This window comes from Dendrobates tinctorius, unplaced genomic scaffold, assembly GCF_039654945.1.
Source record: "Dendrobates tinctorius isolate UK_male_01 unplaced genomic scaffold, ASM3965494v1 ptg000007l, whole genome shotgun sequence".
In the NCBI taxonomy this organism is placed as follows: Eukaryota; Metazoa; Chordata; class Amphibia; order Anura; family Dendrobatidae; genus Dendrobates; species Dendrobates tinctorius.
In genome coordinates, this window is record NW_027361675.1 from 55880278 (window position 1) to 55892404 (window position 12127).

A 12127-nucleotide genomic window follows, 5' to 3' on the forward strand; every position below is an offset into this window, starting at 1 on the left:
CCCACTGCCTATCTCCATGGTCTCTCTGACACCAGCGGCTATACCCGTGTACTCTCTCCTCCTGCGTCAGTGTTCTCTCCGGTCTCTGCGCTGCTCTGAGGAAAGCGCGTGCAGTTTTCTCGCTCCCAGTCCTCCCCTCTTCCTGTTCCTGACTCCAGTCCAGTCTCCTAAAGTGTCTCCCGGGGAACCTAACTCCCTGCTCGATGGTTCCGGGCACGGAGCTGGGAAGGCAACCCCCCCGGCTCCTTCGGTGCTTCACCCCCTTACATTCTCCCTCTTTGTGTGTTTGCCATTCCACGGGTGGGAGTTTCTGGAGTTCCTGCTGACAATCATGCAGACCTCGTAGAATTTGCTGCCATATGAATTCGTCCTGGTTGTAGCGTCTGGGGGGCACACCTACCATTGATCGTTCAGAACATCTCAGATCAGTGGAAGTTGTGGAATCAGCCACCGGGAAAGTGGAAGTTGGAGTTTCCTCGGTTACTTCCGTAACTTAAGGCACCAGCCCTGTTTCCGGGTTTCTTCATCTTCAGCAATGATCACTGGTTCAGCCACCGGGGGCACCGGGGCAGATGGCACCACTGGAGGGTCTCGAGACAAACAGGGACGCAGCATATTCCAATGTAGTGTACGAGTGGGGAGTTCTTCACCCATTTCAGGTTGAACTTCATAGATGGGTGTCCGTCAACTGAGCCGTCGCTTCACCCTATACGGCCTCTTCTCCCACCGACACTCCAATTTGTTGTTAGGGCGCTTCTCCCTTACTAAGACTCGATCCCCTGGTCGTAGGGCTGTCCCCTTCTGGGGAGTGACCTAAGAGTGTTCCAATCAACGGAGTTGGTTCTGCACCAGCCGTTGAATGGTCCGTAGCCGGCGATGATGTTCTCGAACCCAGGAGTACACCCCCGTCCGTGGGTAGTCCTCCTCAGGCTCTAGTGCCAATTCAGTCAGTCCCTTCCCGGGTCCGCCGAAGAACAGTGAATAGGGCGTGATTCCTGTGGTACTGTGTTTACGGTTATTGTATGCCCACACTAATTCGGAGACGGACTCAGTCCAGCGTGCTTTCTGATCTTCTTCAAGTGTCCTCAGCATCTGGATCAGGGTGTGGTTGAATCTCTCACAAGCTCCATTCCCCTGTGGATACTAAGGTGTGGTCCGAGACTTATTGATTTTGTACAACTGATGTAACTCTTCCATAACCTTCCCAAGGAAGCAGGCTCCTTGATCAGAATGGATTCGCTTTGGACACCCATACACTTGAATGAAATGCTTACAGATAGCATAGGCCGCAGACTCGGCAGTCTGGTCCCGTGTGGACGTGACCACAGCAAATTTGAAATAGTGATCGATCATCACAAGGCAATGTTCATAGCCCTCATGCGCTGGGCCAATCGTCAAGTAGTCTATGGCCAGTAGCTCCATGGGGGCAGAGGATCTCACTGTTTCTGTGGGGGCTCGCTGTTCTGGCAGCTTGACTAGTTCACAATTCCGGCACTGCTGACATACCCTCTCCACTACGGTCCTCATGTGGGGATGAAAGAACAACTGTTGCAACCACTGGAATTTTTTTTTCCGTCCCAAAGTGTGCTCCCTTCTCATGGACCCACTCATCATGGGTTTGTTCCAACAAATTCCCAGGTGTACTTTCCTGAACTGTTTCCCGTGTCGCTGCCACCGTCCTGGCAGTCCCTCCGAACTCTGGAACTTCTATAGCCTCCAACTCCTCATCTCGACTGGGCGCTGGTGGGCGGTAATCTACTCGGGAAAGGGCGACAGCATGAGTATTCTCCACTCCTATCCTGTAGGAGATCCTGTACCGAAAATTTACCATTCGTGCTACCCAGCGTTGTTCTAAAGCCCCCAGCTTAGCTGTTTCGAGGTGAGCAAATGGATTGTTATCTGTACGCACGTGGACTTCCGAGCCGGCCAAATACTCTGCAAACTTCTCAGTAATTGCCCACACCTGCGCGATTGTTCTGAGGGGTTAAATGCCCTCGATCGATGCTAGGACCGATCGTGGGCATTGCTGCGGGGTTTCAGCTGTCACAAACAGCAGACACCCGCACCCGATTGCTGCTGTGCTCAGCATGAGGCTGTGCGATCGGTGCACCGTACTAGTACTGCTCTTTGCGAAAACGCATCTCCCGCAGAGCAGTACTAGTACGGTAAGGGGTTAAAACTGCTTTTCTCAACATTTACACCGCAGCTATGAGGCATGCAGGTAAAACTGGTTTAACCATTCTACTACATGTATGGTCATAGTAATAGCTTAAATTTGTCCAGGGGTGACAGATTCCCTATAAATTTGTAATTGGTTAAAAAATATGCACATAAAATGCACTTTTTCCATGCAGTTATACGGTAGTTAACATAAACATACTTAAGGGGAATGTGTCATAAGAAAGTGTTTAAATCAGGTTTATATGTTAAATAAGTTTAAAATTTGTTGATTTTTTTAAAACTGTTTTTATTAATTTAACAACAAGGAAAAGGGTTACAAACAAGTACAGTATGTTCATGACATTAAACCATAATCCCATCTTTGCTCTTATCCCACCCCTCCTGCAAATGTCATCATTTAAAGAGATTCCTTAAATTGGTGCGTGTCCTCCAATGCTTTGTAGCAAGTACCATCTGGTGCTCTCGAATTGTTTCCTAAGTCTGTTCCTAGACTCTGTATCCAAGGAGGGAATAAGAAACGACCTTCTGGTGAAAGACTTCTCTGTTAACTTTTCTTTGTTAGCCAAGGTTTCCAACCAGTCCATTTTAAACAGAAAATTAATTTTTGTCGATATTAATGATTTTGACGGAACATTTGAGTTTAACCATTGATGTAATATACTTTTATTTGTTGATTTTTTAATTTTATATTTCACTCCATTGAAAAATATTATTATAATAATATTATAAAAATATCTTTCAATTTTCACACCTAATTTGAAACTTCTACTTCCTTTTGGGCATATGGACATTAGCAGCAATAGACTCCCTCAGACCCTATTTGTTTGCATGGAAACCTTCTGATCTTCAACGTGAGCATGCTCTAGTCTGGGCACATTGTGAAGGGAAGGGGAGAAAGTAATCTATTAAAAAGAGTTATTAGAAATTGTGAATCCTGAGTTATCTACTGTATATACAGGTGTTAATGTTCATTGTAATCATGTCTGTGATGACAGTGTGGCTAGAAAAAAGTCTTCAACAACAGGAAATGTGAGCTTAGTGTAAGGTCTAGTGGCGAGTGCATATATTGTTAGATTTTGTATTTTTTTAAATATTTGTAGAGTTATGGAAAATTGATATATATGTATATATATATATATAAAAAAAAAAAGTAAAAAAAATAGGCAGCACTCAAATTAAATGTGAAAAAAAAAAAGTGGATACTTTAGTGATCCTCAAGTGGCAACGTTTCAACGGTGACCCGTCTTTATCAAGCTTGATAAAGACGGGTCACCGTGAAACGTTGCCACTTGAGGATCAGTAAAGTATCCACTTTTTTTTTTCACATTTAATTTGAGTGCTGCCTATTTTTTTTACTTTTGCTAATTTGGCTGTTGGGACACTGCTGAATAGGTTTTGCACCGACTATTTCATTTTGGTAGTGCTGCCCTTTTTTTGATATATATATATATATATATATATATATATATATATATATCTATGCCGAGTCCGGCACCTCCCTCCCCTAGCATTCCTCTAACGTCCTGCATGTCCACACATCCATTGATGGAATTTATGTGAAATAAAGATGCACAGTTTTTCAGCTATATCGGTGAGTGCTGCATATTTCTTCTTTTTTCGCTTCACATTGAAATATTCATGTTTTTTCATGCAAGCACCTCCATTTTTTGACTGAATTATATGCCGCAATACTTCAGATAAATAGCTCCGTCTGGTAATGTGGTGATTTGTGTGCCCTAGTATGCCATTCATCTGTTTGCTCTTTGCTGGAATATATATATATGTTTACAGAGAAACCTGATTTAGAACATATGTCATTTTTCCATGGGTTCTATAGGTTTAGGCAGTTAATTGAATTTTTAGTTAAAAGTTGTTGTTTTTTTAAATTACTATTGTTTCAGTTAAAAATCGTTCAATGATTCACTTATTCTAATATGTTATTTTTTCCCCCAGATTCCTTGTTTTTTATCATTATATTAGGTTTTTTTATTTTGCTTTTTCCTTTGATGTTTGCAGCGCTCTCCTTGATATTACATTAGAAAGGAATATTGCTTTAGAGGTACACAGTTTTGTCTTGTTATCATTCGCACTATTTATGCACCCTGCCTTGCAATATCTTATTGTTATTCTGGTAATATAGATATATTTCAAAATGAATAAGTACTTAACAAAATATGTGGCAGATTTATTGGTCCTGCGTGATTCTGTCAGTCAGCATTTCTGCACACGTACAGAGAAATCAATTTTGAAATCACTTTTGTGAAATGGAAAGCTGCCTGGCATTAAACATTACTATCCACTCACCTTCTGATGTATCTTTCTTTTAAGGAATAACAAATTGTCCTTACAAAGACTATCATTTTTTCTTTAGAGTCATCAAATCAAATCTGCAGTGACTTTCATCCACACTGCTGTAGCAGTTGCAGTAATTCAATACCGCTCTCTTGCTTTACAACAAGGATAATCTGTTCTTACACAGTTAGTCAGCGGGTTAACAAATAAAACATATATCCACCGCTCAACCTTTTTTACCTAAAAAAAATTTATTGATCAAGGGTGGACTAAACCCCTCCAAAAAAACTTTAAATATTTTTTTTTTACCATCCGAGTTTACTTTTATAACCTGAGGGTAAATGATCTGAAGTGATGCACCATTTTTTGGTAAAGTGGCTTACATTCTGGCATTCAAAGTGGGACTTGTGTCCCCTGTGAGATCTTAAAAAATGATTGAAAAAGTTATTAGGAAAGTTATCATAGAAGTTAATAAGTATTTCTCTAAAGATACCACATCCTGAGTCTTTTCGTTTTTACTCCTAATACAGAAGAAAAGGCTAAGGATGTACAACCCCAATTCAAAAAAAGTTGGAAAATGTATAGAAAATAGTAAATGCAATGATTTATAAATCTTATACCAATGTTTTATTCACAACAGAACATAGAACACATATCGGAAGTGGAAAGGTAGACTTTTTTTCCATTTCATTTGAAAACACAATGAGTCATTTAGAAATCGATAGCAGCACCACATATTAAAAAAGTTTGACATGGTTAACAAAATTCTGGAAAAAAAGTGGTACTAATTAGTGATGAGCGGGTATACTCGTTCAGGTTTTTCCGAGCATGCTCGGGTGTCCTCCGAGTAGTTTGGCGTGCTCGGAGATTTAGTTTGTGTCGACGTAGCTGTATGATTTGTGGCTGCTGGATAGCGTGAATACATGTGTGGAATGCCTGTTTGTTAGGGAATTCCCACATGTATTCAGGCTGTCCAGCAGCTGTAAATCATGAGGCTGAGGCAACGAAAACTAAATATCCGAGCACGCCAAAATACTGAGCATTCTCGCGAAAACCCGAGCAACGAGTATACTCGCTCATCACTAGTACTCATGAAAATCATTTGTAGGGTCAGTTTTCAGCAAAGTCACAGCACTATGCATGTTATAGAAGCAGAGTCTCCCAAAAGCACATACAGTCAGAGGCTCACCAATCTGTGAACAACTGCATCTAAAAATTGTGGTACATTTATAAAAATTTCCTAAATGTAAAATTGCAAAGGTTTTGACTACCCCACCCTCTACAGCACATAATACCTTCAAAACATTCAGAGATTCTGGAGAAATACATGTGCACAATGGAAAAAGCCAACAGTCAGTATTGGATGCTCGTGATCTATGGACCCTCAGGCATCACTAAATTAAAAAGTGGCATTACAAATCCATCAGGAATACTTAAGAAATACTTCCTGAAATAATTGTCTATGAAAACACTTCGCTGTTCAGTCCACAAGTGTTAGTTAAAACTCTATCATGCTGCCATCTTCTCTTATCTAAAGCTTATTTCAAATGGTCCTAAAGCCCCCGTTACATATAGCGATATCGCTAGCAATATCGCTGTAACGTCACCGATTTTGTGACGTAGCAGCGATATTGCTAGCGATATCGCTATGTCTGATACTTACCTCCGACCGGCTCCCCCGCTGCTCATCGCTGGTCGCACGAGAACGTCCTGGACCATTTCTCGTCGCGCACTTCCTGCTGGGCTTCCTGTGGTGCCGACGAGCGATGCGTGGACCCTGGCGGGAGGATGCCAGGATCGCCACGTCTGACAGGTAAGTAGCGACCCCCGACCCCTGCTATGTCGCTGGTGAGATCTGCCTGTGTGGCAGCTCACTAGCCATCACTTAGCGATGCACCAGCGATCCATATCGTTGTCGGGATCGCTGGTGCATCGCTAAGTGTAACGGTATCCTAAGAAAATGCAGAACTGTTCTCTGGCCAAGTGATTCAACACTTAAAAATCTTTATGGAAACCAAGGATTTCATGTCTTATGGATTCAAAAGGAAAGGGACCATCCAGCTTGTTATCAGCGCACAGTTCATAACCCTGCATCTCTTGACAGTATGAGATTCCTTTAGTGCCTCTAGCATGGGCAGCTTGCACATCTTGAAAGGCACTATCAAAGCTGAGCATTATATGGAGGTTTTAGAACAAAGTAGGCTATTTGCTGTAGGACAACATACTTCTATTATAGGGAAAGCCTTGCATCTTTCAGGAAGATGGCGCTCATATTGCATCTTTCACAACAGTTTTACAAAGTAAAATTTGAGGTGATGAATTTTGGTGCATTATGAAATGAAAAATCTGGCAAAGAAGACATGCAACTGTAGAGTAGCTACCCCAAAACCCCAGCAATGGATCTCCTCATTTCTCAGATGTCTACAAACTCTTGTAAAATGAAGAGGGTAGGCTATACAATGGTAGACATGGTCCTGTTTCAACTTTTTTAAGATTTGTTGTGAGCAACAATAGGGACAGTAATAATGATGAATATAAATTGCTATGGAATAATGGCAGAATATAAAATGGCTTTGGAAAGTATTCACCCCGCTTTTTACCTGTTTTGTTACATTACAACCTGTGTTTAAATATTTTTGTAATCCAATTTATTTGTGATGCATCACCACTAAATCGTCTAAGTTGGTGAAGTAAAATGAGAAAAATATGGGCATAAATAAAAAAAAATTGTAAGGCTCATTTTGAGTTTGCCACAATAAAAAGAAAACCAAAGATTCACAGTTGTAGGCATGGTCTTTACAAGAACTGATGCAAACCCTCAAAAAATCCAGTCAAATTCAGATTGTGAGTTAGCAAAACATGAAAAACACAAAGGGGTGAATCCTTTCGCAAGCCACTGTAAGCGACTAAAATAAATAGAATAAAAAATAAATTATATTTCTCTACAAGCATAGCTGAACTCTTCATGTTGCATCTGTTAACGTACAGCTGAGTCATCAGGAGAAGCTGGTATTGGCTTTTCACAGCTATCATAAGAACATAGAATGGGGGAGAGATGGAAATTTTCTGAAAAACAGTACAAAGTTTAAAAAAATGTATAATTTATTTCACATTTTTACAGTCTTTTTTCTAACTCTAAATAGGGTTATGATTATAGGAATGGTTAAATTTACATACAATTGTTACGTAAAAAAAAACACAAAAAATGTAAAATTCTAAAAAGGTATAGTTATATAATATTATATTGTTTTATTCTTTCATTATAAAACAACATAAAGCTTAAGTACTATAGTATTTCATGGGCTTCTGAATAAAATTTGATTTTCTCAATTGGATAGTTTCACAGGTACCAAAAATTACCTTTTATATGTTTTTATTGCTTTACAGAATTTCTTGTCATCAACTCGCTAAGAATTCCTATACCATCTGCTGATGTTGATCCTACACAGTATTACAGCTGGTTAATTGACCAGATGCCAACAGGAGTCTCAGATTTGCCAAGGAAGACTGAAGGAGCTCTCGCTGACACAAAGTATGTTGCACTACGTATGTGAATGTATATCTGTTTAATGTTATGATATACTTAAATAAAATCATGGTAAAGGACTTTACTACGTTGCTCTGACAGAGATTAAAGCAAAAATGTTTTTTTTAAATGATCAATGGTATTAGACCTCTGAGAGTGTCCAGCAGTATCATTAACCACATTAACTCTCAACAATTTGTACCTATAGGAATGTATCAGATGGTGTAGTCTTTGAATCCAACTTTGGTCTCTGTTGATTCTGTTGCTGGTGGTCCTTCATTGGACATCTGTTAATAGGCTCTCACTTTACAGTTGTGGAAAAAGTTTTGAGACTGACACAAGTTTTGTTCTTTACAACGCTTTTTTCTTCATTCTTTTTCAATCTTTTAGTCAGTAGCTTCTATGATGTAATAAAGTACAATTATTAGGATTTTATAACTTTTTAAACTTTTATTGACAAATATATCAAGTTTATGCAAAGACTCATTGTTAACAGTGTTGCCCTTACTTTTCATGACTTCTGCAATTCTTCCTGGTGGGTTTGATGTCAGTTTTTGGTCCAAATCCTGACTGATGACAAACTATTTTTGTGTAAGCAGTGCTTTGAGCTTATCTGTGTTTTTCTGTACACTCGTTTTTTGAGGACTCACCACAGATTCTCAATGAGGTTAAGATCTGGAATTTTCGATTTTGTTAAGCGATCCACTTCGTTATCACTTTTGACATGGTGCTTTATCATGCTGGAAAAAAAACATTTTCATCACTATTACTCCGAGATCATTTAGAGAAATTGCTCTTGGAGGCTGTTTAGATACTATTCATAATTCATGGCAGTGTTTCAAGGAGGAAAAACAACCTCAGATATGAATGGTCTCCGGATGCTTTACTATTAGCATGACACAGAAGTCATGTTAGCCTGGACCTTTTCTTCTCTAGACAAAATAATTCTTTTAGATGTCCCAAACAGGCTAAACTGGGCTTCATCAGAGATAATTTTACCCCTGTCCTTTGCAGTCACAATTCTAATATTTCCTACAGAATTTCATTCAGTATGTCCTTGATGTTTCATGCCATAGCCAGTTTCCATTTTTTCTTTTTCAGCTTTTCCTCCCCATCTTCCAAAGGCAATAACCTTTTTATATTTCCGTCAATATAGCAATATGAAGGCTTAGTTTTGAGGGACGAGTTGTGCTTTTGAATGGCATCGTTGATTTTACCATATAGATTTTACCACAATAGTTTTTGGGGTTTTTTATTTACTATGTTCACTATATGCTAAAACTGATCTGGCAATTTGATTCCCCAGGTCAGTACTAGTGCACAAATACCAAACATGTTTAGTTTTATTTTTATTTAAGTGGTGAAAAGAAATTCAGAAATTTGTATGAAAAAAAAGTTTTCGCGTTTGTTGCCATTTTCCCAGACCCATAGGGTTTCCATTTTTTCAGGATCTTGGGCAGGGCGAGGGCTTATTTTTTGTGCCCTCAGCAGATATTTTTATTGATGCCATTTTGGGCTAACTATGATGTTTTGATAGCATCTTATCGCGTTTTATTGCAATGTTGCGGCAGCCAAAAAAACCTAATTCTGGCAGTTAGATGTTTTTCCGTTACACTGCTTACCGATCAGATTAATTTATTTTATATTTTGATAGATCAGACATTTCTGAACTCAGTGATACTATGTTTTATGTTCACTGAAATCAAATCTAGGGGTTAGCAATGAAGAGGTGTCTATCACCCCAAAAACTGACCTGTAGTCAAAAGTAGAAAAGACACTTGCAGAGAAAAGTCCTTTTAATTGAAAAAATCACTCTCGACAAATCCCCTCTTTTTCCCATTTATTAGCATAAAAATAAAAACAAAAAGTCAAAGTAATCCTCACCTGTCGGCTGATGATCCATAACTCTGATGTCCCACAATGAGCCACAACTCTGGTTGCATTACTGAATGGTGACATCACTAATACGACCGCTGATCGGCAGTCAAACCTGTTATGATTGAGTCACCGTAGGAGGCAAAAACAGAAATGCTAGCTAAGTCCAGAAAACCAGAGAAGTTGGCAACTATCAGATTGCAGACCCTTGAACCTATCAACACAACTAGCAGTAGCCGTGGGGGGTTCCTACGATGACCTAGACCCCTCGATCACAGCCGGAGAGATACATAGGCCTAAAGAAGGAAAGGGGAAATCTAACTGCCCCAGAGCAGACCCCAAAGCAATAGGAAGCCCCCCACATATAATGACGGTGAAGCAAGATGAAAAACACTTACACAGACAGAAAGACAGGCTGAGCAAAGACGGGGCCCAAAAACTACCTAGATAGGAACGGATAGGAAGGCTGCTGTCTGCAATCTGCCAAAACCCTATCAGAGACAAAAGCCAACAAGCTGATATAAAAATGGCCCTGAAGCAACTAAGCTTCAAAAACTAAATCAGCACTCAGGTACTTTCAGAAGACAAAGCTCAAGGAACACTGTACACTCCAGCAGGGAGTGGCAGAATCCAAAAAGCAAGAGAAACAAAAACAAATCTTAAATGCAAAAAGGCAAAACAGAAAACTTAGCTTTAGGAGAGCAGGAATCAGACTGGTGTCCAAGAGTCCACAGAGAAATCACCCGCAGGGCAGAAAGGGCGTAGGCTGCCTTAAATCCAGTCAGAGACTCCACTCAGCCAATCGTCTTCATTAGTCCCAGGTGCCTGATAATCAGGCTCACTACCTTCCTTCACTAGAATAGGGAGTTCACCAGGCCTCAGTGACGGAGGGGAAAATGAACTCACAACACAAACCATACTGAGCTGAGCATGAGAACTCGGCTGCATGTGACCAGCGGAGATGTCATTAGGGTTAATGGCCGGTCACACACAGCCATATTCTCACACTAAAGTTAGTGTGATCAGGTTGCCGGGGTAAACAGTCACATTACTGATGTCATCGCTCAGCAATGTTACCAGATTTAGCAGAGTTGGGGCTCATCGTGGGACATCATCATTATGGATTATCGATGAACACTTGAGGATTACTTTGATTTTTTAGTTTTTGTTAGTAAATGAGTAAAGGAGGGGATTGGGCAGAAAATGCTTTGTTCAATTAAGGTCTAAGGTCTTTTATCCTAAGTCATATTACAAGACTCGTTAAAGGGTTGATTGTGACTTCCAGGACTCCTTGTACTTTGTACACTGAAAACACCACAGGATCGAAAAAATGCATGTTACCTGTAGATGTAATCTCGGCTGTCAAACTGAAATGACTCCACCTTAGGGGTGAGGGGAGACAGCGTGGAGTCACAGCTAGCATGTTTTTTTGATCCTGTGGTGTTGCTGGCTGTGAGAGGTTGACTCATTCAGCTGCTTCATGAGGTAGACACAGGAACAGTTCTGGTAGTTTACCTGCTGGTTTATTATAGACAGCATAAACGGTAGCAGGGTTCAGCAAAACAAGCAGAGCCTTTCCGGCATAAAGGTAAAACAAAACAAAGATAAAGTCCATCAGAGTTCTTGCCCTGCAGGCTTCACTTCAGGTAACGCACACAGCATCCTTAGCTCCTATGGGAGCCACGTGGGAGTTCCATCTATCCCCAATACACCACCCCCCCTGACTCTCATGGTCAGGTATTTAACACCCCATGTGATGATTACATGACCTTGACATCACACAGGTCCTGTCAGGACTCTGCAGGTGAAGATACGGTGGACCTCCTCCAACCCTCTCTATGAAGGTCCACGAAAACCAGCCTATAACATAACTTAACCCTTTCAACACATAGCGTTCTGGAGGAAAACTATTCTAGTTTTACATCACTGATGCTAATATGCACAGTGACACATATCTCCCTTTATACAATGTGCCAGTGACCCTATCACATGACATTGTTGCTTGGCATTGATTAATAATTCTTGGGGTACGTACCACTCTCATTTGGAATTTAGGGGATGTTGCTTGATGTACTAGGATATGAGTATTGCATAAAGGGGTTCCCTCTGAAGAAATCATCTAGACTTACAACACTGACTGCACCAGTTGCAACTATATTTTAAGCAATATACACATGCTTTGAGCTATGTAATCCAGTAATATTTAAACTAGGAATGCTGATAGTACCCTAATATTAAAAAGGTACTCAGTGT

The 12127-nt window shown here is 40.3% G+C and overlaps 1 protein-coding gene across 1 annotated transcript in view; it reads left to right on the forward strand.

The window, feature by feature from the left end:
• LOC141086031 (uncharacterized) overlaps positions 1–12127 on the forward strand; it is a 971752-nt gene that overhangs the window by 783032 nt on the left and 176593 nt on the right. The window contains exon 89 of the mRNA XM_073571764.1: positions 7861–8005. Within this exon, the coding sequence (XP_073427865.1) occupies positions 7861–8005 (145 nt within the window). The remainder of the gene's footprint in view (positions 1–7860; positions 8006–12127) is intronic.